Raw genomic sequence first — 26,984 nt, 5'->3', positions numbered from 1 at the left:
CTGAGAGCACAGGAAGGACAGGGACAAGAGGGGTGAGACTGAGTCTTTCTCTCTGTGCTGTGAAGATTTTGAATGGTACTTGTCAATAAAGCGACTCCTATTGTAACCTCCGGGAACCTTGCCTCCGCCCTCCCTGGACGCCTCGGAGATACTAGCCTCATTAAAATATGAATGAAAAGGCCGCCATCGCCATCGCTACCGAAGTGGCAGGAGAGGGTTCACTGGGGCAGTTTTCTTATCTGCCATTTCTTTTGCACGTGGGCTCATTTGGTACAAGTCAGAAATAAAAAAAAATGATCCGTGATAATTTCATCGCTATCTTGGAGTACCCCAACCAAAGTGAATCCTAACTTCTCTCACTTTGGAAAGACATCTACAACTTAAATCATACGTTGTACATGCAGTGTCTGTCCCCTACCCCCGCCCCCATTTAGGCTTCCGTTGACCGTGTGCTCAGTAAGTGAGCACTGGATTGGGGGCTGGGGAATCTCCATATCGCAACTTAACAACCGAAAAAGTAGGCAAAAGTTCTGGCTTTGGTTTCTCTAGAACACTGCAGCTAGGGAGTTTATTACCGGCCACTGTGACACACTTTAATAACAGTCAATTACAGGATGCTGCCCGTGTTTTTTCATTACTGTGTCCCTGTTAATCTTGTAGTAAATTTCTTGCTTGATAGCTATCACAATCAGGGAGGAATACAATTATGTCACAGTGCACAATTAGACCTGAAAATCGTTGTGTGGGGTGTCTCTCTGCCATTACAGTCTGACAGTCACCAACAAATTTTACTCATCTTGATTGTTCTTTTGGAGTTGCCTTCAGATACAAAACCAGTACTTAACCTGTTTAGGCACTGATAATTAATTTCACATTGTTGCAAAGATTTCCTTTCTACAGGGTTAGTTAATGTAGAAATTTTAATTGCATTATAGCAAACATTGCATCTAGTTTAATCACTAACTTTTCATCCATAAAAAATGAAATAATTCCTGATATTAGTTAAAAGTCAATATTTAGAAGTGAAAATTCCAAGCCCTTGCTTCAGGCTACAACAGAAGCATGAATTCAGAAACTCTTGTAAGCTGATGAGATATATAATTAGCCTTTATGTTAATTGACTGCTATGAGTTTGTTGTCTGACACTTCTTCATATAATATGCAAATGGCATTGACTGCTTAGTTTTATTAGACAATATAATTAGAAATCTGAAAGAGAGCTCCAGAGCTCATTCTGATGAAGAACAATGAAGGCTGACACATTTGCAGTTTTCTGTATATCAGAAACACTGAACGGTGTCTGGGCAGAGTCGGAAGAGGTTTTGGATGACCTTTCTTTAGAGAGAGATTGCGACAGGCAGCTGACCTCACAGTGCCCCAAGCGCCAGGAAGTCCTTTTGAGCAGGTGATGCTGGGCCATCATAAGGGCTGGGAGGAAAAGTGGGAAGACTTGGGGACCATGTACCACACATCACAATATAGTGGTGAACACAGTATCTAATTTTTGCTTTCTAAAATTTGAATAATGGAAACTACTCATTCTTATTTAAAATAAAATATTCTGCCAGTATTTCCTGCCGTTACTATTCATAGACATATCAATAGCATCAATAGCAAAAACTTACGTTGTTTAAAAAGTGCTAATAAGATGAGAACTAGGGCTGGGGATGTGGCTCAAGCGGTAATGCACTCTCCTGGCATGCGTGGGGCGCTGGGTTCAACCCTCAGCACCACATAAAAATTAAGATGTTGTGTCCACCGAAAACTAAAAAAATAATATTAAAAAAAATTCTCTCTCTCTCTCTAAAAAAATTATAAAAAAGATGAGAACTATGTGATTTGGGGTAAATTTTTCCTGGGATTCAGTGTCATTTTTATTCTGGAAGCTCTTTCCACTCAGGGACAAAATGGGAAAAAAAATTCCATGATGGGCCAGCGTTGAACGGTCACCAGATAGGAGTCACCTAATAGAATCCAACTTTTCCTTGAAGTCAAAAACGTGCCTTCCTCTCATTATTAAATGTAAGATCAGTAAAGCCATTGCTTTCCAATTTTAAAACAATATTCTGCTAGTCTTCCTAAAAGCTTTTTAAATTTCAAGCATGTTAGGTAAGAGAAAAGAAATATACCTATGGACATGAAAAATGGCACCATTTTTTAGCCTCTGTTAAGAATCATTGGCCCAGGACCTGGGTACCTGCTTTGCCCTGTGTCTGGCTTTGCCCTGGCCTGGTGAGGCTCCGGTGGTTTTCCTCACCCCAGCCCTTTTTATTTTATTTTTTAAAATTTTGAGTCGCGGTCTCACTAGGTTGCTTACAGCCTCACTAAGTTGCTTTGAACCTGCCATCTCCCTGCCTCAGCCCCCCAAGCTCTTTTGCTCTTCCAAAAACAACTAATAGAAAAAAGAGAGAACACCGGAACGGGCAAGCCACAGTATTGCTGCCTTAGTGGTAAATATAAACTTGTTTATTCACTTACAAATCATTACTGACTCTATCACGTTAGATGGCTCTAATTCAGACTTTGTGAAAGAGGACTTCTCCATGATTTTGAATGAAAATTGCAACAGATTTCTTTAAAAAGAATGTGTGACAGGGGAGGCCCCGTGAACATTAATCCATAATAACAGGACTCTGTCAACTGAGCTCAAGATTACTTAAGTCAATATCTGTTTCCTTGTCTTCAGGTCTCCTAACCAACCTAATTCAGTCTTCCAGCATATTGGTATTGAACCACTGTGGTTGGATGCATAGCTGTCTGTCAAGGGCCACCTCTTTAAAGCACCTCCACAGTTTAGATATTTTACAAAGTCACACTCTGGGAATCTGTGGCACTTCCCGTCTTGTCTTCTCGGTTCTGCAGGCAAAGCAAGGAAATGGCAGGATTTACCTGTTCAACATTAGAGGAGAGGGCAAGGGGGCTGGGTAATGAGTTTCATCTCCACAGGGTGAGAGGGCACACACGCACACATGTCTCTGTGCAAACACGCATGCACAGACTCTGCAGAAAGTGCCCACTGCCCCACAGCTGACAGACCAACCAGAGGACACTGCGTGCTTCTGGGTGTGGCCAGAGACAGCTGCAAGCAGAGGGCCTGCAGGGTTCCCGGCCCCCTGCTCAACCTGGCTCTCAGAGGGTCTGCAGGAGCACTGGCTCCCACCTCAGGAGAGTCCCTGCCCACCAGGCCTCCACACTTGTCCTGGTCTGTCCCCAACTCCCAGGCCATTCCATGTTGTTGAGAAAAGACCTGTATGACATGACTGAGGACCAGCCCACCTCCCAGACCTGGGCGGAATCCAAGGTCACCCCTGGAGAGCTGGCGCAGGGCCCTGGGTGCCACCACATGAGCCGTCCCCCCATTCCTAGGAAGGACACCATTCACATCCTGCCCAAGGGACCAGAGGCAGCAGGGCTTCTGTACATTCTGGGACTTGGGTCCTGATGGCCTTCACTAAGCAGGGAGGTGGGGGGAACAGAGACTCAACTGCTGAGAGTTCCTCCAGGAAGCCAGGGCCACCAAGCTGGCCTCCAGGTCCGGCCTTCCTCAGCAGGTTTGCGTAACCAAGAACAGTGGGAGAAAGAGAAGGAGGCACCGAGGGCCATTCTCCAGCACGCGGGTAGAGCCTCTTCCCAGGACAGCCCCCCTCTCCTGGGTCCCCGCCACCAGAAAGACAGCTCTTCCTCTAAAAACATTTTTATAGGGAAAAGGTAACACATTTCTTGATCGCTTAAAAACAAACAAACTTGATTTCTTTTTTAAAAAGCCCAAAGGCACGAAAGGGTAAAGAATATAGCTCACCCCGACCCCAGACCCCTCAGGCCCCAGATCTCCTCCCCCTGAAATAGCCAGGTGTGTGTGTACATGTGGACGCACACGTGTGCATTCTGCACCTGTGTGCATGAACTTGCACGTGTTCCTGTGTGTCCTGTGTTTGTGCACATGTCCCTCGTCTGTCTTCTGTCTCACGGGGGTCAGGGTGCAGGGTGTGCTCTGGTGAGCTGTTTTCTTTCTCACCTCACACCTGGGACGCTGGCTGAAGGAAGGCTCAGAAGTCAAAAGCGGTCCTCGGGAGGCAGCTTCAGGTGTGCGGCAGGGAGGCCCCCAACCTGGGAGCGGGGTGCCAGGGTGCTACGGCGCTCGTTGAAACCAACCGTGAGGTTCAAGGCTCTCCCAGGTGTTTGTGGATAAACCTTGCCTTCTCTCTCCTGGAGCAACAGTCCTGCCGAGGCAGGGCTCAACCCCTCTTCCAGTGGGGACCCAGGGGTGAAGGCTCCTGCAGGGGCGGGTTCCCACTGCAGCTGACCGGCCCCCTCCTCCCTGGCCCCTGTTTACCTGGCTGTCTCTGCTTCTGCCCCACCTCAGCAACTCAGTGTGGGTGCTGGACAGGACCCCGGGGAACCTGTAGCAAACCCTTGCTTTTCAGATGGGGAGATGGAAGCCCGGAGAGGAGAAGGAGTCATAGGTGGACAGATGGGACCCAGTTCTGCCGGCTCCTGCCTCCAGCCTGGGGCTTTCTGGGGCCTCTAGAATGCTCTGTGACTTCACTGGAGCAACTGGCTGCAGCTGGCTGGCAACTCCTGACGACCAGGAGGCGTCCTCTCCCTCGGACCACAGTGCCACAGTGTGGTCTCCAGGAGGCCCCTCGTCCCTGGGCCGCCCATCTTCAGCGCCGAGTCCTGGCTGTGTCTCGCTCTCCCGGAGCCTCAGGTCTCAGGGAAGCTGGGGCTGGAGTCACTGTAGGCTTGCCCAGGGAAGGCAGGCCGAGGTCCCTGCCACACAGAGGTGCCCGTCACCCTTGCTTAGTGCTAAGATGTGGCCCATTTGTCCTGAGCCGTCTGTTTCCTACCCAGCCCAGTCACCGCAGCTGCTCGCCGGGCTCTCCACCAGCCAACAGGGGCTAGTGCTGGACGCCCCAGGTCCACAGGAGAAAGTCCTAACACCAGACTTCCGACGTGATGCACCTCGAGGCAGGGTCTTAAAAGGGGATCACCACTAAATGAGGTCACTGGGCCCACCCCCTCCCCACCTGACTGGTGTCTTTGAAGTAGAGACGAGGACACACACAGGAGGAGGCCCTTAGGGTCCCTCCTATGGCAAGCCTAGGAGAGAGGCAGCGGAGGAACCAGCCCCGCCTCGCCTAGACCTCAGACTGCCTGCCACTCCTGTCTGTGGGCCAGCTGTGGGACTTTGGTGGCCCCAGCCTCCCGCCAGCTGGACAGCCCAGGCCCGTCAGACTAAAGTTCGCAGAGTGGGTGACTGTGGGCCACGGGGAGCACTCGCATGGTGAGGTCAGCCCCACACCCAACCTTAGAAGGGGCCTGCGGCCTGTGCCTGCACACTCGCACAGAGCCTGGCCACCGGCTCTCCTCATGGCAGCGGAGTGGGGACAGGAGCAGGGTCTAGCGTTGGCCCACGCACCTGAATCCTAGCTGGCTTCACTTCTGTGGCCAGGTGCTGGACAGTCAGTGACCTCCCTGTGCCCTCCCTGAGTCAGGGTCTTCTGTGAACTGGGAGGTGGGGGGCATAATGCAGTCCTCACACATTTCTCAAGTCGAGTCATGAGGGGAAAATCCTGCAGAGGGTTTGATGTGACAGGAGGAGTGTGGCCACAGTGTTTCAGATCTGCACATCTTTAGTGACACCAAGCTAAGGAGCACAGATGGGTGGGGGGAGAGGAGATGTCTTCTGCAGGCCCAGAAGCCAGGAGGCCATCAGCCCACGTCGGTGGGCCACCTGAGCTCCCCAGAAGCTCCCTCTGTCCACCACTTCTCTGCCTCCCATCTTCTCAGGACCCAGAGCTGCCAGGGTGTGTGTCAAGGCCTTTGGTTCCCCAAGTGTGGTCCATGGACCAGCAGGTCTGTCTTTCCCTGGGACCCCAGGCCTGTGGAGCCCCCAGGTGGCTGTGTGTACAGTCAGGCGTGAGCAGGGCAGGTTTGGGTGCTCAGGATGAAGGAGGAGCAGGGAGCAGCTGCCTTGAGCAACTTTTTTATTATCCGCTTTCTCTAGAAAGATCAGGCCAGCAGAGCCCAGAGGAAGGGCCACTTAGGAAGACAAAGGCTGGGGCTGCGACCACAGTGTTGGGGTGAGCCAGGAAAGACGCCTCCATGCTCAGACCCGGGGACTGTGAATGCTGACACCGCAGCACCAGGTAGGCGAAGCCTTCAGAGCAGAGAGCGTGCTGGGTGCAGTTCAGGGGAGAGCACTTGCCTAGCCTGTGTGCAAGGGCCTGGGGCCATCCCCAGCACCAGAGAGAGGAGAAATCAGGGACTTAAGAAAGACCTGGGGGTGAGGGAGGAGCTTCACGGTGCTGGAGGGAAACTGGGGCAGAACAAGACACCTGGGGAACCCCAGCATTCCGGCAGTGTCTTAAGACCTTGTGACACGACAGGCCGACTGCTTCTTCAGAACTGTCTAGTCCTGCTGAGCCACTGCTCCTGTCCCTCGGCGCTGCGCTGAGTCCCTGTTTTTGTCCTGTGGGGTCACTGTCTCAGGGCAGGTTGCTGGCTGTGGGTGCCCGGGGCGATCGTTCTGGATCTGCTGGTGTTTGTGGGTGGCCCAGGGAATGGAACTTGGCTAACAGACACCTGTGAAGGACACCCACCAGGTCCCAGGACCAGGTTCCTTCGTGCTTTCCCCCATTCTGGGGCAGGGCAGCTCACTGACTAGGGGACCCCAGGAACCTCCAGGGCCATGCTTCCTTCCACGCAGACCCCAGAGCAAACCCTGGAAGGCCCCAGAGTGGGAACCTTCTGGTGCTGGCCAGGGGGAGCCAGGCACCACCCAGGGGCCTGTCTGGTGCTTTGGGCAGTGGCCAGCTGTCACTCCACTTTATCCTTCACATCACCTCTTACCACTTGAGCCTGCTCATTTTTTAAAAGTTGATAGATATGAGATGATTTTATTCTACTCAATTTCAATTACTGTTTCACTATTTAAGAATTAATCCCAAGAGATAACATTAATCTCTTTGTCTTGAGACTCAGTGTATTTGGAAAGGTGTTTTCTTTCTGCCAGTTAATGCCTGACCTCAGAAGAGGTCTACTGCCCTGAGAACTCCAGAAGAGATCTCTTGGTGTCCTCCGGGTATGCAAAGTTTGGCTGTGTGTGGAATGAGCTCCCTGGTCACCGCTGACCACATGCTCTGACTGTAGAGGCCAAGTGCTCAGGAGCTCTGTGCTAGAGATGATGGAGACAAAGACAAGTGGTGTATTCTCATGGCCAAGACCAGCTTCTTCTGGTGCAGGGATCAAAGAGTGATGTACCAACATCTGGCCTCGAATAAAGAGTGTTGCCTGAGCTCCAACCACATGCTAGGAACGTGCTTGTTCTTAGATTTAGACAGGGTGGGGAAAAGTCAGGTGGAAAACACTCTTTTTGTGAAAATCACATGACATTCACATTTCTGACCCATGAATAGAGTTTTGTTCACTTGCATATCGTCCATGCTGAAGGTGCAGGCGGATGGTGTCACAGAGGATGTGCTCTTAGGCTTTGCAGACACACCTACCCCATCGCCCACCCTGCTGCAGGTGGCCTCCCATGTGGGTCGCATCCTGTGTGAGCTGTCCCCTGCCTGCAGGTACTCCCTGGCAACGCCTCCTGCCTGCTACCCCCTCTTCTATCCTCTGGTTGCCAGTGGCCCTTCTATCCTGGAGGACTCACCTATAGTTCCCGTACATGTTGCACACACACACACACACACACACACACACACACACACGAGCAGAGCCCCGTGGTCACCAGTCCTCATTGCTTCTGGACTCCATCTGGGGAGGTGGGCATTACCACTCATGTGGTGGGCCAGGAAGCCAAGGCCATAGGGAGTCTGGATGTGACTGACAGCTCAGGCCATGCCCCGGCCCGTGACCCAGCCAGCTCCGTGGTGGACACTCGGTTAACATTCCTGTACCTGCCCCGGCAATACCCTGAGATGTCGTTGACTGTGTCTTTGGCCGTGGCAAGGCCTGATAACAGCACCCAGTGCCTGCCAGGGCCTCTCTCCCACCCATTCACCTGCCTCGCAGCAGGGCGTGGGGTGCGGCCTCCAAGAGGAAAGTCTCTTGCCTGAGGTCACAAGACTGCTTTACATGCTCATGCAGAAGACAAGCGGGGTGTGATGCCAAAGGCCCTCTCCAAGCCCAGGGGCCTGGGCGGGGGTGGCACCTTTCTGGCCTTGGTGGAGGGCACCCAGATACCTCTTCAGTCCTAAGAGAGCTCCTGCAAGTGTCCACACTGCCCTGCACCCTGCATAGGGCAGCCCTCACAAGAACCCATCCCAGCCAGCCCAGAATCAGGGTTCTAGAACAATCAGACCCACAGACCCTTCTCAGAGACCTTCCTCCAGACCATCAATGCACCCTTTCTGCCAGAGTTTCCATGGAAAGATCTATTTGCAAACAACCAGACTCGAAGCCCAAGCATGTTAAATCCACCCTCCCCCTACGCCAGCCGTGGTGCCCACTGCCTGTGGCTCCCTTTGTCCTGGGGGAGAACAGTGGCAATCCTCTAAACGCATCCCCATTATCCCCATTCTTCACCCGATTTGTGGATTCCAACAATTCTTATTCAGTGGAATAAGGAGCAATTAACAGGCGAGGGATTTATTAAGGATAAGTCATGCCAGACAGTTTTGACAGCTTGTTCTGAGTGTGACAGAATCACAGAACCCGAGGTTGGAGGCATTATGTGCTTACACTTGTGCAGCATCTAACTCCAGGCTGGTGAAATCATCCCTGCCAAGCCGTCGGAACTGTGTGGATGAGGAGTCGCAGGCAAGAGAAACTGACCGGGAGATCCGAGACAAAGGGCACAGGACACCGCCACGCACCAGATGGGGCCAGCCGTGGTGGGGACGGCAGCTTCACGAGAGGCCACAGAGGTCGATGTTAGGGTCCGTTTCCCAGAACATCCTCATCATGGATCTGGGGGGAGAGATGCCACAGCCACGCGGCTGAGTGGGAGGGTGGAGGCACCAGCCCCCGGGAGGTGGCTCCTTCCCTGTGCTGCTCAGAGGCCACAGAATGATGGACAGCAATGGAGACTGAGTTTCCTGCCCACCCCACTCCCAGGAACACCCCAGGGAAGGCATGATGGGAGTGGAGCCCCTCATCCCCGGGAGTCAGAGTGGGATCCCTGGGGTCACACAGCTCTAAAGCCCATAGCGGATCAGATTTCCTCCCCGAAGGGAGATGATCAAGCCCTAACCTTCACACCTGTGCTGCGCCTCTGCTGGAAAAGGCTCTCGGCAGATGTACGTGGTAAGATGAGGACCTGTGTCAGGATGGGTTCTCACCCAAAGTGACCAGTGTCCTAGAACAAGAGAGAGGCACAGACAGGTAGAAGCAAGGTGGCCGTGGAACCACAGAGGCAGTGACATTCCCAATGCAACAGCTCAAGGGCTGGTCACCTCCAGAGCCTGGAAGGTGTGCAGGGGTAGATTCCCTTCCAGGTCCCCAAAAAAGAGCCAGCCCTGGAACACCTGGGCTTTGGACTCCGCCTCTGGCACTGCGAGGACCAACCTTTTGGTTCCAGCCAGCAGTGTGTTAGGCGGCCCCACGAGACAGAAAGCACTTTAGAGAGAAAGAGCCAGTGGCTGAAGTCCAGGGGCCACGTCCCCTGACCAGGGCTGGCGGTGGAGCCACCAAGGAGACACTGGAAGGTCACAGGCGGGATTCATTTACCCCCCAAGACAGCAGTGACAAAAGAAGGGTTTCTGTGCTTTCCCGGGCCCAAGGAAGGTCGGGCCAGTTACGCAGCATCCAGCACGGCAGCGCCCCACGCCCCGCGCCCCATCGCAGCCTTTGTTTATATTTATGAAATGAAGCGCCTGCTTGGCCAGCATTTGCTTAATTAACCCTAATTCTGAGCTAAGCTACCATAATCTTTAATTCTCTCTCATCACCGCGGACCCTCTGATAATCATTATTTTTATCTGCTCAGGAGAACTGAATCATCTGTTCCATTTCTTCTCCCCAAGGACGCGGGAGCATAGACTCTCTCTATATGCCGAACGCCGACTGCACAGTTTGTCTCCTAACCCTAGTGCTCGGGTAGGAGGAGCATGGGGCACACCCTGCTGCAGACACTGTCACCAGTCTTCAAGCTTGTCCTGGCCATTACCAGTGGCGCCGGAGCCTCGTGGAAGAGCAAAGAGGCAGTGCGCGGTACCCGGCATGTCTCCCCAGCAGGGCTCCCTGTGCCAGTGAACCCCTCTCAGGCAAAGAGCTTCCAGGATCACAAGGCCATTTTTCAGGTGACTTGCTCATGAAACGCCAGCTCTGCTCCCAGAGCCTCTTTTTACTTCCTGCTGGATGTGATCAGCTAAACCCTGAGATGGAGACACCTGGCTTCAAATTAAATACCCAGCAGGTGGGCAGGTAGCCAGCTCTCCGCTCTCCCTTGACGGGTTCTGTGCTTTCCTGGACACCTCACAGGACAGCTACAGGCAACCTTCGATGCCCTCCTTCTACTTCCCAGAGGCTGAGAACACACTCGGAGCCCGGTGTCGTACATGTAGGGTGCTGAGTGGGAGCACAGGAATACACTGAAGGCAGAACTAAGGGCAGAGATGGACAGTGGTGGACAGAGGTGGACGGCAGTGGACAGGCACTAGGACAAAACCTGGATGTAATAGGCTCTAAAAAAGCTATAAAAAATACTTTCGATGTTCAGAGCGTGTGAGGCAATGTCTGATGTGTTTCCCACAATTCTTTTCAAGAAGATGACAGAGTGTCATTCCAATTCGGAGGGGGAGTGAGGTTTGTTCAGCAAACAGTGCCAGCGCTGGACCTGCTGTTCATCTGGAAGGACAGAGAGCTGGACGTGCTCTGCATGCTTTATCCAAAGACAGCTCCCGCAGGTCCACTGCGCAGGCAGGAAGGAAAGCTGCAGCGCTGGGGAGAAAATCCAGAAGAACATGTGCCTCCTGGAGGCTGGGCCCCGGCACATGGTGGAAGGGGAGGAGTCTGCGGAAAAGGAGCCCAGCCACAGGCCAATCGCACAGCAGGTCGCAGGCAGGGTCCCTGTCTCCATGGGAGACTTTCAAAATCATAATAACATCAAAGATGAATAAACCAATCAAAAACTGGGTACAAGTAAGCAACCTGAAGCAGGCCGCCAACATGAACAGCAGCTTGTGAAACTATGCTGAACCCACTGGAGGTCATGACTAGGAAATTCACACAGTAGTGAAGCACTTTTTTTATTGCTTATTATATTACCAAAAATTCAAAGAATGATATTATCCATTGCACACGAAAATGCAAGAAGGCAGCTTCTGTTAAGCATGTGAGATATGCAGGCTTGGGGAAGTAACCCAGCAGCAGGGACTCAAGTTAAAGTGCCCGTGACTTTAGACCCCGGTGCCCTTTGTGGACTGTGTCCTACAGAAATCAGAGGACCAGGGCTGAGCAGGGCTCCGTGGTGGAGCATTTGCCTCGCTGGTGGGGCCCTGAGCTCCATCTCCAGCACTGCAGGCAGGGAGGGAAGAAAAGAAAATCAGAACAGGAGCTACGGTCGGGTCTACTGCCCGCAACGGTAACAACCTGAACAGAGCAGGAAGCTCACTTGCAGGGGAGGGTCCCGGGAGCTGGGCGCAGGGTGTTCTGCAGATGGCTTAAGGGGGCTTACACTTCCGCTGCTGCTTGGGGGCTGCTCAGCACCCACTTGTTAGGCCAGGCATCTTCGCCAGTTGGGGCTGCTGCAGAGAAACACTGCAGACCAGGGGCTCACACAGCAATTTAGCTCCCCTCCTCTGGAGGCGGGATCCAGGGTCAGGGTGAGGGTGCTCTTGAATGCTGTGTTCACATGGCAGAGTGCACTCTGGGGTCTCTTTGTCAAGCCACAAGTCCTGTTGGGTCAGGACTCAACCCCAATCTTATTTGGACTGTCACCTCTTCACAGGGTCTCTCTCCAAGAAGAGTCACATGGGAGGGTGACAGCTTCATCACATGAATCTGGGGTCAAGACTCAGCCCAGTTCATGAGGAAAGTATTTATTCTTGACCTTCAGCTTATTTAACTTTTCCACACGCTTCAAAGGAGAAAATATACACATAGTATGGTTTTACTATTTAAAAATGGCCCAAACCAAAAAAATACAGAACAGTTATGTGTGCTAGAGTGAGTGTGGGGACAGCAGGACAGCTATTGACAACCTGAGGGTGGGGAGCAGGGTGGCGCAAGGGCAGGTCACAGACCCCTTCCCTATGGACAGCCGTCCCCCTTCCGTAGGACCCACCCTTCATCCCAAGACCCCACAGATGGAACCAAACGCTGTCTACACTGTGTTTGCTCCTACTCATACATACCTATGATGACCTTTAATTTTCTTACAATGTGAACATGAATTAAAAGTCGAAAGGTGATTTTTGCATTGCAGATGCTTGGGAAGGAAAACCGCAAGCTCACAGCACTCTCCACGGTAAATCAGCACAATGACGAATGAGAATATTAGAGCTCATTTTGTCCTCACCTCCAAACTTCAAAACCATAGAATCTACAAGAATGCTTTTAAGATAAATCCCTGTAATTTTGACTCTACATAAGCTAAACAAATACCCTGTCAAAATAATTATCAATGATTGCCAAACATCAATATTTGAAAATGACAACTTTTTGGGTCTTTCTTAAAATGAGTCCTAGGTGTGAAGTCCTGTTGTTACAGTACTGTATGAAACACTTCTCCCGGATCTATTCTGGAATTTTCCGCTTAAAGTTTTTGGACCTTGATTGACTGTGGGCAACTGAACTGAAGAAACTGAAGCCACAGATAATGAGGACTCTTATCTCTAGTTAAAAATCATCATGTGTTACTCTTGTCACTTAAAGCTTTTTAAAGAAAGAGCACTTGAAAATACAAAGTGGAGTCATGAGATGCTTGAGGATTCACTTAATCTGCTATGTGTACGACCTGGACCCCCCAGTCACAGCCCAGACAAGAGCCCTGCCCCGTGGGCCCTGCCTGGAGATTTGCTGGAGCCCTAGGAGGCTGTTAGCCAGGGCTCCCTCACTGTGGGAAATCTCCGAGGAAAACGGCTCAGAGTCTGAGAGGTCTCGGCCGATGGTCATCTGCCCTGTTGCTTCTGGGCCTGTGGTGAGGTGGACCACCATGAGAGGAGCAGGTGGCAGAGGAAACTGCTCAGCTCACGGTGGCTGGGGGCAAAGGGAGACAGGAAGGGGCAGGGTGCCAGTGCCCCCTGAAGGACACAATCCCCATGGCCAGACTACCCCCAGCAGGCCCTGCCTCCTACAGGTTCACCACCCCCCACAGCAGCACAGGTGGGGACCAAGTCTTCAGCACGGGTGTTTGGGGGACACTGACCCAGCCCAGAGCAGAGACCCAGCTCGACAGGTGTGCCTTGACCCTGGTCGGGAAGTCCCTGCCTGGACAGCTGGGGACCTGCCTTGCGGGGTCACAGGCCCTGTCAGTGGAGCCGGGAACCCTCTAAGGTCGCAGAGCCGACCCTTAGTTCTACCTTTCCATACAGAAAGAGAGGAGAGCTCACCAGCACGCCGGCTCCGATGGTTCCAACGTGGCTGGAGAGGACTTCTTCCCTCTGATGTTCAGAAAGTTCAGCAGAAAGGACATGAGTAGGGCCCAAAGAGCCTAATTATGTTTCCACTGCACTTAAGCAGCGGGCAGGAGAATAAGGCCCCTTTTAATATTAAGTCTTAAATCCCTCCTTTGGAGCCTGGTCCGCACCATCATTCCTTTAATTGCTTAGAATTCATCTTATTGGACTTGCAAGACCACTGTCCAGGGCCCATGCCTGGCCCAGACCCATCTGTCCTGGGTGTCTGTGTTCACATGGCTCTGCCAGTGTTTCCCTTGGTCACAAGTCACTCCTCCTTCCCCACACACAGCAGGCAAAGGAAACTAGCTGCTGCCACCAAGAAGGGCCACGCTGGAGCTGCCTCTGAGTTCCTGGAGAGCGGGGGCTCGGCCCAGCAGGAGGGGCAGGCAGCCCTCAGACCACAGTAGGCCCTGCCCTCCCGCAGTCCCCACTACAACTGCTCCTCCAGCACAGTCCAGAGAATGAGAGGTGGCCTGTCTATCTCTGCAAGGCATGCATGGCCCCCGGGGTTTGGAGGACCACTTCAGACGTTAAACTTCCTCCTTTTGTTAGATGCCTGGTTATGCACAGAGATTCTCCACCTGTGTGAACACACCTGGCCAGTAATGGGTATTCCAGGTCTCCAGAGTTGGGAGACCACCGTGAGGGTCTTGAGGCCCGGGGTGATCAGAGGGACGAGAGAGGCTTCTGACGCTTTGTGAGAAACTGGAAATACAGTTTTTCTTTTTTTAGTTGTAGATGGACACAATACCTTTGTTTTATTTTTATTCATTTTTATGTGGTGCTGAGGATCTAACCCAGGGCCTCACATGTGCCAGGCAAGTGCACTGCCACTGAGCCACAGCCCTACCCGCCCTGGAAACACAGCTTTTTTAGGAAATCTCTCATGACTCACATACATATACGCTCACATGTGCACGTACTCACACCTGTGTGCTCACACATATGCCTGCACCTGTAATACACACACTCTTGAGCATCCACACAAAAAGGTGCACACATGTCCTCATACCTCCTGCACACACTCACATGAATGCATGCTCACTCACACCCATGCACACTTCCATGCATATGTGCACGCACACACATGCCCATTCCTCACACTGTACATATACACACACAAATTCTCACACACCTGCACCTGCACACATGCACAGGCACGTGCACTCACACACGTGCATATACACTCACACACCAATGCCCATGCGGTCTCATGCATGCACATGCACACACATGCCTACGTGCATGGCCCTTCTGCCCTGGGTTGACCCTCAGCCGCCCGTTTCCCCCTGCTGCCCAGTGCTGCAGCAGTCACCTCTTCCATACCGCATGGATTTCTGGCCTATATTTTTTTCTTAGAGCTAATGAAACAAAGCATCATAAACTAGGATGTTTATAAACAGAAAGTCATTCTCTCCCGACTCTGGAGGCTGCAACGCCATAGCTGAGATGTGGGCAGGACCTTGCTCTCCAGAGGAAGGCCCTTCCCCTTTCTGCAGCTCTGGACTGGCTGGCTTCCCTGGCTTGTAGACGCAACACTCCAGTCTCATCTGAGTGTCTGTCTCATCTTTCCAGAGACACCAGTCCCTGGAGCAGGGCCACCAGACTCAGCACAGTCTCATTATAACTGTTGGCTTTTGCAAAGACCCTCTGCCCAAGGTAGGGCATGCTCTGAGATCCTGGGTGGATGAAAATTTGGAGGACACCATTGACCAGGGCACTGCCTTGGCAGATTGGAGGCCTGGTCCTACCTTGCTCTGACCCTTTAATATCCGCTGATATGTTGTTCTCTCCAAATCAGATCTAACTGTGGTTGAGGTCCCTAGTCGGCAGTAAAGGTTTCCAAAGGCAGGATAGAGAGGCAACCCCATCGGCGCCAGGCTTCATAAACGGACAGCCACAGCTTCCTCCAAACATGAGAACCCTGGATCTGAGGGGGGAGAGTTCCTGATTTCCATAGAGGAGGGTGTCTCAATCTCGGCGCCGTTGACAGCAAAGATCTGACGAGTCTCTGAGGAGCAGCTGCCCTGTGCATGGCAGGCTGTCGAGGCCTCCCTGGCCTCTGTCCACAGGATCCAGCAGCCTCTTTCCCTGCAGCAGCGCAAGCCCAGATGTCTTCAGCTAGTGGAGAACCACTGCTGTGGACCCTGGTCCAAAGGCCAACACTGTGCCCAGTGGTTCCAACGGGCAAAGCCTTTCTGCAAGCCCAGGGTCCCCCTGCACCGGTCTATGTGTCCAGGTTGGACTCTCTCTGTTTGCACCTTGATGCCTTCCACCTGTGAACCCCGCCCAGAGCAGCCTGACTGTTCCCACACAAGCCGCAGGGTCCCCTTGTGCACGTGCCTAGTCCTAGCAGGGCTCTGCCTACCACGTAGCTTCACTCTCCCCTCCACCTCTTAACAGGCTTCTCAGTCGAGGAGGTTTTTTGTTTGTTTGGATTTTTTTTTTTTTTTTTTTTTGGTACCAGGGATTGAACCCAGGGTGATTAACCACTGAGCCACATCCCCAGCCCTTTTTGTAGTATTTAAATTTAGAGACAGGGTCTCGCTGAGTTGCTTAGGGCCTCACTAAGTTGCTGAGGCTGGCTTTGAACTTGTGATCCTTCTGCCTCAGCCTCTCGAGTCACTGGGATTACAAGCATGTGCCACAGTGCAGCCTCAGTCTAGGCTTTTTTAAAGGGAAAAAAAATTGGGCCCATACTGTGCCAAAATTCTTGACAATTAATTTTCTCTTCCTTCTATGCTAAATGTCTATATTTTTAAAAATTTTTAATTTTAAAAAATTCAAGGGATCTGATCCATATTTGGTACAAGGCTGGTGACCTGATACTAAGCTCCACTCAAGGACTGCCCCGTACCTCTGCCCAGTTGAGTGAGAGGGCGTGTGGGTAATTAAGCCAGTGGTGAGTGTTGGATTCCAAGGGTTGGGTAAGTAAGTCAGCAGAGGAGGCACTCAGCTCTCAGGCAGCCTGGAGTGTGTGGAGGTGCCTTCTGGGGCTCCTCCTCCCTCCCTGTGCCTGCCTCCAAGGTCTCGGATGCGGAACTCCCCACCCATGGGGGCCCATGATGCGACAGCCGGCGTTCAGCAAGGGGATCATTCCTCATCTGTATTTCTGTTTCCTAAGGGCTGCGCGCTGACCCCTGGAGCCCTGGCTGCTTTCAACTGCACAGAGACTCAACAGCAAACAGGAAATCCCGGCAAGAATGTCAGGGGGTGAGGGTCTGGGGAGGGCATGGGACAGGCCCAAGGACGGCCTCAGCGGGGGAGAGCATTATTCTCTTTCTTGGTCCCTTAGGGACACACTGTGGTGACATGCAGCGAATCCCGACCACCACGGTGACGGGCTAGGAAGACATCGGCTGGGTTCCAGGCTGACGGTGAGAGCACACACCACAGAACATGCAAGAGGATCTGTTCAAGATGATCAACAGGATCCCACTCGGATCCTGTCTGCGGGCCGCTCCACCGGCAAAGAAAAGTGCTGGCTCTGAGAATTCAGATGATGGTTATAGCTGATCTGTGACCAGGGAAGTTCCATGGGCCTCGGGCATCGAGAGGGCTGTGTCTCTGGGTGTGGTCCTTTAAACTCCCCCTGGACAGTGGCTCTCCATCTCTCCAGACCCAGCCAGCCACGTGAGGTGGTCTTATCCCACCGCACCTGCCTCCTCCTCAGTAATGTTGATGGAGGATTTCTTTTTTTTCAATCAAACTTGACTGAAAAGGATGTGAATTTGAAGCCCCAAAAGACCTGCTCGAAGCCAAAGTCTTCCTGCATCATGTGACTTTGCACTTGCAAAAGACCAGACTGCGGGGCTCAGTCCGGCAACAGACAAGTCCTCCTGTCTCCTGGCTGTGGCCGTTCAGCTGTGGAAACGTGCCCCAAGTCCCACGCAGGAGGCAGGTGGGAAAGCCAGTTCCCTCGAGGACCACCTGCCTCCACTCGGCTCTCAGGACCAGAATATGTCCTTTGTCTTGTCACTCGCTACCTCAGGTCCCCAGGTGATGCTCTTCATGGTCCTTGTTTACATGTAAGATTCTGGACATCTCCGGAGATTCTCCTGCTGCAGCCAGAATAACTAAGACTCAGCCGCATGGTGGCAAATGTGGTGCCCAGGTAGCTGAGAGGCAGGGTCTTCCAGGTGACTCTCCCTGGCAGCCGAGATCCTGCAGACCCCGGAGCCCCTGAAGAACAGATGGACCTCTCTCCTCCAGCCTCCCAAGCACTTGTTCATGGGGCAGAGGGTGTGAGGGACATCGAGGGCCCAGTGACCAAGTGATAGTGTTGAATGCCCTGATGTCCAGTCTCGGAGGGTGCCCAAGAGGGAGGGAGGGTGAGCAAGTGGGGGCCATTTTCAGACAATCCTTAAGGCAAAGTGACTGTGTGCTCACTTATACGCCCCCCTGGGGAGGTCTGGGACATCCGTAAAATGCCCCTGCTCCCAGCAGGGGGGAGAGGGCCTTGGGCTGGGGGGAGCCCTGCGGCAGCCAGCTCAGAACACAGCCACGCTCCCCAGGCTCCTGCAGGGTCCCTCATGACAGTGGCCTCCAGGGCTGGGAGGTGAACGCTGGCATCAGGTTGGAACCCACGGTGCCAGGCGCGAGGACCTCTGAGCAGTGTCTGTGGGGCTAAACGAAGGTGACTCTCTCCAGGAGAAAAGTGTGCATTTGCGGTCACCTAGGCCTGGTGGCGATGGCCCTCCTCATGCCTCTGTCCAGGGACCTCCCAGCCTGGCTCCCTTTGTGGCCTCGACACCCCTGAGAGGCTTAGAAATCATCTCTTTCCCCCTTTAACTTGCGGTCACTCTCCTCCCTCACTCCGGGGACTCCTCAGTTTCTGGCCCTGTGGTTGGGGATGGGGAGAGGCTTGTTGAGGTGGCTGTGAAGGAGGATAAGCCCTGGGAGAAAGGTCCCCCTGCTGGCCCCACCAGGAAGAGCACAAGTCCCCAGGCTCCCTCATGGGGACGCCACCCTGTGTGCGCAGGCCCAGGCAGGTGGGCAAGTGCTTTCCCTGTCCCAGCCCCTGGGGGCCTCAGCCTCCTGCCCACCTGAGGTCCCCCTCTGCCCACTGGCCCAGCTGCAGACATGGTGGCTCCATGCCCTCCCCTCAGATGCATGGCTCTGTTTCCTGCTCTGTCTGCTCTGAGAGGTGACTTCAGGCTCTGGTGTTGTGTCGGGCACACTTGTACGCACGTGCATGCTCAGACACACATCCTCAGGCACACTTAGATCTGCCCTTGCTCCTGCCTGGGCCACATCCCACACTGGCCTGCGGGGAACTTGAGGCTTCCTGCATGGGGCTGAGCCGGAAGGTGGACGGACTGCGGGGCACCCATCAGCCAGCTCCTGACCCAGCACGAGCGCAGCCTGCCACGGAACCGACCCCGAGGCAGCCTGGTGGCCGGGCTGGCACCTCCGAGGTCACCCCTCTGGGAGTGGGAAGGGGCTGACGGTGAAACTGGAAGGAGACAGGCCGCAGCCTCAGGTGAGGACGGTCCTGACTCTCCCGACTAACTCACAGTGCTGAGGGCGTTGTGGCGGCACGGCTGGGCCGCTCGTGAGCCAGGGCAGGCACGGGAAGCTGGAGGGGTCCCCTGGGCCTCTTCATGGGAGGGTGTGACCAAAGAATCAATATTCTCTGGGCCCAGTGGCACGTGGCCTGGGCCTGGGCACGGGAGGCCAGGCAGCCTGGCTGATGGGTGACAGCTGGGTGTGTCTCAGCAGAAGGGCCGTGGGGGGCAGTCCCTGAGAAGGGTGCAGGGAGCCTCCACTCAGCACAGGGAGCAAGGGCAGAGCACACAGCCTCCCTCCCAGCAAGCTCCAGACCCCAGGACAGCCCCGGTGCTGGTGCCACAGTGGCCGGCGAGCTGCTCCCCACCGTTCTCTCCCACCTGCAGCCCCCAGGAGGGGCCTCTGCCACGCTGGCAGGGTGCTGTGGGACACTCCTTTTCCTTCTCTGTCCTCAGGGCTTGAGCCTTTTGGAGGGAGACAGAGGTGCCAGCCACGGAGGAACAGTTCCCAGGGATGGGGAGCAGCACCTGTGGGGAGGACAGAGCAGGACAGGGCAGGCATGGGCGCCTGGGGGCATGGTGGGGGGCCGGGCACAGTGCAGACCCCACACAGCGCTGGCCAGCTGCCGGCCTCCCCTGCAGCAGGCCAGTGTGACTCTGCAAAGCTGGTGAATGTGGAGGTGACAGCGTGGCCTTGCCCGGGTGGCAGAGGCAGGCAGCAGCTCGGCCCTATGCCCTGAGACCGCCTGCAGCTCCAGGGCCCGCCCCACCCAGGTCTTGATGCCTGTGTCTGGGGAGGCTGGAGCTGTCTTCCCGAGTTGGCTGTTGCCTCTGGGCAGCAGGGGCTGTGCCTGGCTTGTTCTGGAGCGTCTCCAGTGCCCATCATGGCTGGTGCCCAGGAAGGGTGTGTTGCGGTGAAGGGGCAGGGAGCAGCCTTTGGTCTGGTCTTTTGCAAGTGCAGAGCAAGTGGATGCTCTGGGATGTCCTGGGCCTGGACCCTCCTGCTCTGGACAGCACCAGTCACTTTCTCTGCACTCTCCGATCTCCAGTGGGCACTGGATTCTGCCCGCCCAGTGGCCAGGTGTGTGAGCTCCACCCCCTCCTCCAGCTCCTCCTGCACCTGAGGGCTCGTGTGGGTCTGTGTTCCCAGGGGCCCGGCTGCAGGTGGGTTGGTACAGAGTGGGCAAAGGCGGCTGTCCCTCAGGATGAGCCGGACAGGTCTGTGTCGCTCGGACACAGTGAGATCTGGCTGCCAGGTAGAGCGAGGAACCACAGCACAGCAATGGGACCTGGGCCGCCACCGTGGCCAGCTGGGATGTGCCGAGGAAGGCGAGGTCTCCCGGCCAGCGGCCTGCTGCAGTGCATGTGCTGGGCTCCTGAGCTGAGATCCGCGCTGACAGGTCTGAGGAAGCTTTGCTCAGGCCACGGGGTGCCTCCTTGGACACAGCGAGTGGCTTCTTAGTCCCATGTTATTGCTTTGCCCTGTGGACAGCATGGCCTGCCCTGTGGCCTCCACACTCGGCCCCTCCTCCTGGCCATACAGTGGTGTCTGCAGCTCTTCCTGCAGCTGGGGAGGGTGTGTGCAGAACAGCAGCATGGAATGTGGGCAGACATCAGGATTTTACTTTTAAGTCTGTCCCTGAAGTTCCCAAGGTGTCCTCCAGGCCTCTTCCCCACCCGCTGCACGGACAGGGCTCTGAGGACAGGGAGGTAGAGCCCGAGACACAGAGCCTGGTCCCTGCATGGCCAGATGGAGTGTGATCAGAGCCAGAAGCCGGCTGCCCTGTGGGTCAACTCCGACACTGGAGGGTCTGCAGCCATTGGCCTCTTCTGGCAAATATGGTCCATGAAGATGGAGGCCAGCCTCCTCACATGTTGTGGGTGACAGTGCTTCTCAGATAAACAGGGATGGAAGGAAACAGAAGGTGGAGCACATAAAACCACTGGGAAAATTAAAAATGAAAATTGTGTATAACGGTTTTCTGTCCCAGAGACCACAGCATGGGTACACGGATGGAGAATGGATGGATGGATTTGTCCTTCTTTTCTTCTTTGAAAGGGAGATGAAGTGACTGGGTAGAGGAGAACGGCCACTGCTCCTGTGGCTACTGACGTCTGCCATCTCCTGGTGGGTGGCTGAGGATCGGCCTGCCTCAGGACAGGAGGACTTGGCCGGCTGGAGCCATGGCAAGAGACAGTAGCCCCAAGGGAAGGGTGAAGGCCACCGCCACCCTCCTTCCTGGACTCTGGAAGCACCAAAGGCCGACTGAAGAATAGCACCCGAGCTCCTGGTGGTGAGAAAGGCCAGCTGGTCACTGAGCGGAGGCCGGGAAATTGAGACAGGGACACACGTAGCTCTGTGTCAAAGGTTTCATACAAAGAGTCCTGTGTTCACGTGTGGCTCTCCGTCTTGTTCAGTGAGAATCATGCTGCGCTTTAGGGGTTAGAATTTCTACATAGCACAGAGTTCATTTCGCAGGAGAGAAAATCCACCCGAAACTTTGTTTTTATGTGAAGTGTCAGGAAACAATACTCTTCTTTCAAATAAAATGCATCTTACCTAAAGTTGGTGACACCCCACTAAACTGATTTTATGGTCCACTAGTAAATGGCAAGTTTCCTGATGGACACATTCCCCTCCATCTCCTGACTGGCCTGTGACAATGGCCTACCTGTCTCTTTTTATTAGCAAGCAGGGCTCGGATACAGTTGTATAGGTTGTGCACCAACACTCAAGGATGCCATAGGATACTGGGGGTCCACAGCACCCACAGGATGAGTAGCTCTGGTGATAGCAAGTGACACTGGAATTTGTCTTAATTGAGCTATCAAGCAAGTGAAATTAACGCCAGTTTGTCAAAACCGAGTCACCAGTGGTCCCTGAGCCCATCTTTTGCATTTCTAAGATGAAGCCAATTTGAAGTGGCTCTGTTGGCCTCCGGTAGTTGTTTTAAGAGTGGAATGAAAGGCGTCAGGTGCCGATCTAGACAAGACCTTAGTCTCAGCACTCCTGTCGGCTGGTGGTGCCTCCTGTGTTTAGACTCCCCAAGTTCTCCAGATGGGCCTTGTCCCTGCAGTCACTTGTCCCTTGTCCCTGAAGGCCGGCCTCCTTCACACCATGCTATCCACAGGCCCCCGGCCTGCACCCAGGCCCCACTGGGTGCCCAGCACAGTGAGCCGGGGACCCTGTATTCAGTGACTAGGGCTCAGCAGACCCGAGCCACGCTCAGCTCCCAGGCTCTGGTCCAGCTGACAAGGGCAGCTCCTCTGCACCTGCCTCCCAGGAGCTCTGACTTCCAGACCAGAAGAGGGGGCTGGCTCCAAGAGCAAACATGAACCACCACCTCCAGGAGGCCTGGGGCGGGCTGCCACTTGTGTTTTGCTAAAATGGCCACTAATCCGATCTGGGCTGGGTTTTTTTTTTTTGGGGGGGGGTGCTGGGTATCGAGCCCAGGGATGCTTGAACAGCAAGCCACATCCCCAGCCCTTTCTGTGTTTTACTTAGAGATAGGGTCTGGCTAAGTTGCTCAGGAGCTTGCTAAGTTGCTGAGGCTGGCTTTGAACTCACTGTCTGGCTGCTGGGATCATAGGTGTGCAACACCACACCCTTCTCCAATCTGTTGTTTAAAAAGCCCAGAGACATCACCAGGACACTGCAAAGCTAGCCAGCTGGAACACCCCACTCCACACAGCCCCTCCACACAGCACTCCCTCTCACCGACCCCTGGGTGCCCAGGACATAGGTCTCTGAACCCTGACTTTGGGCACCCGAAGAAGCCCTGCCCACTCCACTGCAGAGTGATATTCGCAAGCAGAGGACGAGTACTCCATGACGCTTCCATTTCTTCTTTTAAAAAGAGAACAGCACGAAGAGCCGGGGCCAAGGAGAGCATGTCCACGGACGCCAGGCAGGGGGTCTCTGGGAACTGAGGGCAGCGTCCTAGGGTATCACTAAACAATCTGCTGTCCTCATCAACTCTGTTTTTATGGGCTGCCCCATAAAATCAATAACATTGAAGACCTTTGAGCTATCTTGAGGATGCTGTCAATTAAAATAAATGAGACTTATTTCTAATAATTCCCAGAACCACATGACCTCTCCTTCCACCCTTCTGGCCTGCTCTGAGTCGGCCTTAGGTCAGGGGAGGAGACTGTCACATTTGCCCCCAAGTCCACCCGTGTGGAGCAGCTGTGGGGGTCCTGCGTGGTGGTAGCTCAGGAAGAGCGGGGACTGCCTGCCCCCAGGTCTTGCCGCCCACCCAGGCCAGGGATGGATGCTGATGGAGCCACGTCCCTGTGTCCTTCCCAGGTGCCGCTGGCGCTCCAGCTGGTCTCCACAATCAACTCAGAGGAGGCAAGGATCCTGGCACTTGAAACCCCATCTCACCGCGGGCAGTCGGCCGGGGACCTTTGGCATGATCTCAGATACATTTTCCCAGGCCAGTTTGTTGGGAGGCTCTGGAAACTTGGAGAGGAGGGGACACCTTCAGGAAGGAGCCCAAGAGGTTGCAGTTTCAAGCCACTGTCTCTGGGGGAAACGCAGCGTAATTCTGGGGACACTGAGGCAGGCACAGGACACACATCCGAGGTATCCTGCTGGGCAGTCCCTGAGGAGCCCTTTCCTAGCGCTGCAGAGCCAGTGTGGCCCCTTCAGCACCCTGAAGGAGCCGCCGGACAGGGGCAGGGTCTGGCCAGGGAAGTCGCTGGAGCTCAGGGAAGGGAGCCGCCCACCTCATGTCCACAGTGTGCCTGGGGCTCCCCAGGGATGAGGGCCCATGGGAGGTGGGTCTGGCCATACTCGGCTCCTTCGAGACTACCAGTGCCATCCGGTTACTTTGCAGAGTGTTTTTGGCAAATTTGGAAAGTTGTTTTCACTTGATCATGTCAAAGTGGAGCACCGGAAAGACTACAGCCAGCAAAGGAGCTGGTGGCCCATTTTCTTCAAGTAAATTAAAACCACTTTTGGGGTTAAACACCCCGAGAAAGTTCAGGCCTCCTAAGTGTGGGGTCCTGGGTCAAGTTACCCAAGGACACAGCCCAAGAGCGCTGAGGAGGGGACAGGAAGGTTGGCACTGTCCTGATCCCACCAGCCTACTCTCCCACGGCACTTGCAACACACGCACCCTGGGCTGTGCATGTTCTCATCGGTGAGACGGGAAAGGTGACTCCATCATCAGGTTCGCTGTCACAAAGGCCTTGGTGCAGGGGCTCCCAGCAGGACCACCGGCTCCCTCCTGGCCCCCAGCCCAGGCGCCCCTCCCTCCTCCCGAGCACCTGTGCTTGTGTCCTTCCCGCTCCCAGGTCGCCCCTGTGCCCTTCACCCTCGAGAGAGGCCCCTTTCTCTTGGTCCATTGTACCAACAACAGGCCAGACGGCCTCCTGACCTGGCAGGTCACTAGAACACAGACTCGCTTACCCCCAAGTCAAGCTGGCATCTACACACACACTCACTCACACACACACACACACACATGCACACGCACACACACACTCACACACACACACCCACGCTCACACACACACATACACACATGCTCACCCACACATACACACATGCTCACACACACTCTCACACACACTCACACACACACTCTCACACACACGCTCACACACACATGCTCACACACACACATACACACATGCTCACACACACTCACACACACACACTCTCACACACACATGCACACGCACCCACACACTCACACCCACACACCCACGCTCACACACACACATACACACATGCTCACACACACTCACACACACACCCACACATACACACATGCTCACACACACTCACACACACACTCACACACACACGCTCACACACACACACGCTCACACACACATACACACATGCTCACACACACACTCTCACACACACACGCTCACACACACTCTCACACACACACGCTCACACACACATGCTCACACACATGCCCACACACACATGCACACACACACTCATACTCACACACTCACACACACATGCTCACACACATGCTCACACACACACTCTCACACATGCCCACACACACATGCACACACACACTCATACTCACACACTCACACACACATGCTCACACACATGCTCACACACATACACACACTCTCACTCACACACACCTTTCCTGGCTATGCTGGATGGTGGAAGCCAGCTGCAGCTGTGCCAAGGACATGTCCCACACTTGGGTGGCCTCGTAAGACCTTGGGTCTCCTGAATGCGGGAGTCAGACCTGCGAGGGGGCTGCCAGGGATCTGCCCAAGGTCCTGCTGATGACACCCTCAGAGGTGCCTCTCCAGTTCTGTCCTCCTTTATGCCTTTGGGGAGGCAATGGACCCCAGGAGGACCCCCGCACCCCAGCCCCATGGGGGCACTGACCTGAGGGTGAATCCCCCTTCATCACTCACACAAACTAAACACACAGAGCAAGGAATCCCTGTCTCCACCACTATTCAACCCTCCGCAGCCCTGCGGATCTTCTCCACCCCTGCTCCCGTCCTCTCTGGACAGGGACACCTTCCAGGAAAGTGGAAACGCGCACACACACACTCGCACATGCACACACACGCACAGCTCCCTTCTGCGTGCTCTGAGGCAGCTGTGTGAGGCAGGCAGGACAGGACAAACTTCAGGAGCCTGGCCCACATCCACTCAGCTTCGTGGGGCATTGTAGAAGGACCATTGAATGCTGCTTCTCTCTGATGGCTTTGAGATGCGCAGTGTGTGCTGGACACTTCTCGCCTTGCAGAGGGGTTGGCATCTCCCAAGACATGCTGGAGCCCAGAGACCCTGTCTGTAGGCCCCTGCTGACCCCTGCGACTCCCCTGTGGCAGCCCTCCCACCACATTAGACCCTCGGGTGAGCCCCCCTTGAGTTGTTTTGGAGCAGAAACGGTTCTTCTTTCCTGTTGGCCAAGGATCCGAGTCTGTCCCGGGGGGTGGGACGTGCATCCTGCACCCCCAACTAGAAACTTGCAGATCTCGGAGGGAGGAGGAGGTGCCCGAGAGCGTGGTGCCCACCCTCCACCTTCCCCGGCCCCCCGCTGGCCTTGCCCAAGAACCATGGCAGCACTGTGTTTGATTCTGATGAACAACAGTGCTGCGATGCCTTCCAACTCGACAAGACACAAAATTTAGGTGCTGAGAGAGATACTTCAATTTCAAGCTTAAAGATTACTTTGGGTCCCTCAGGACTCAGAAGCAATTTAGAGCTGATACCCTGAACAAGAGAAAGGTTAGGAGATTAAGACCAACTGCTGTTTGGATAAATGGTTGGTAATTGCCCATATCCGCAATTATACACTGGCATATAATTTCTTTTCCGCTACCTTTTTCCTCTCCTGCGTCCCGTCAGGGTTGATTCGGAAGGAGCCCACCTTGGTCTTCTTCTGCCGAGCTTTGGTGATGTCATACTCCACCTCGTCCATCAGGGCCCTGCATGCTAAACAAGACACAGACAGCTGTGACCAGCGAGTGGTCTCGGAAGGGCAGTGGAAGGCCCCTCTGCTCGGACCCAGCAACGGGGACTCTGCGAGGAATGGGGGGCTTCCCGCCTCACAGCCTCAGACGCCATCAGAAGCAGACTTGGAGAGCGGTTTTCTTTGTATTCCCTTCTGTGCTCTTTGTGTTTTGAAAACCACATTTTACTTTTGCATCTGCCACCAGAGCTGTGCTCACAGCCCCTACTTTGCGTTCACAGTAGAACCATCTTTACAGAGTGAAGGTGCTTGCACCCCCAGCCCCTTGGACACCCCAAAGCCCTCTGGCTGCATCTGTCAGACCCAATCTCCCTCTGCATCACTCAGTCCAAAATGCATCCTGTTTCTGTAGATTGACTCTTGCTGGGATTGAAGTCTCAGGGGACCCTCTGAAACTTTTTTATTCTAGGCTACGTAGCACTTTG

General features: G+C 54.3%; 1 protein-coding gene across 1 annotated transcript in view; it reads right to left on the bottom strand.

Annotated features, from left to right (window-relative positions):
- Positions 1 to 26,517, bottom strand: part of Cnpy1 (canopy FGF signaling regulator 1) — a 35,064-nt gene extending 8,547 nt beyond the window's left edge. Inside the window, exon 1 of the mRNA XM_076831432.2 lies at positions 26,410 to 26,517. Coding sequence (XP_076687547.1) covers positions 26,410 to 26,508 — 99 coding nt within the window. The 5' untranslated portion in view covers positions 26,509 to 26,517. The remainder of the gene's footprint in view (positions 1 to 26,409) is intronic.
- Positions 26,518 to 26,984: the final 467 nt, after the last annotated feature.

Source organism: Callospermophilus lateralis, chromosome 1 (genome assembly GCF_048772815.1).
Source record: "Callospermophilus lateralis isolate mCalLat2 chromosome 1, mCalLat2.hap1, whole genome shotgun sequence".
Classification (NCBI taxonomy): domain Eukaryota; kingdom Metazoa; phylum Chordata; class Mammalia; order Rodentia; family Sciuridae; genus Callospermophilus; species Callospermophilus lateralis.
This window is presented reverse-complemented; position numbering and strand designations above follow the sequence as displayed.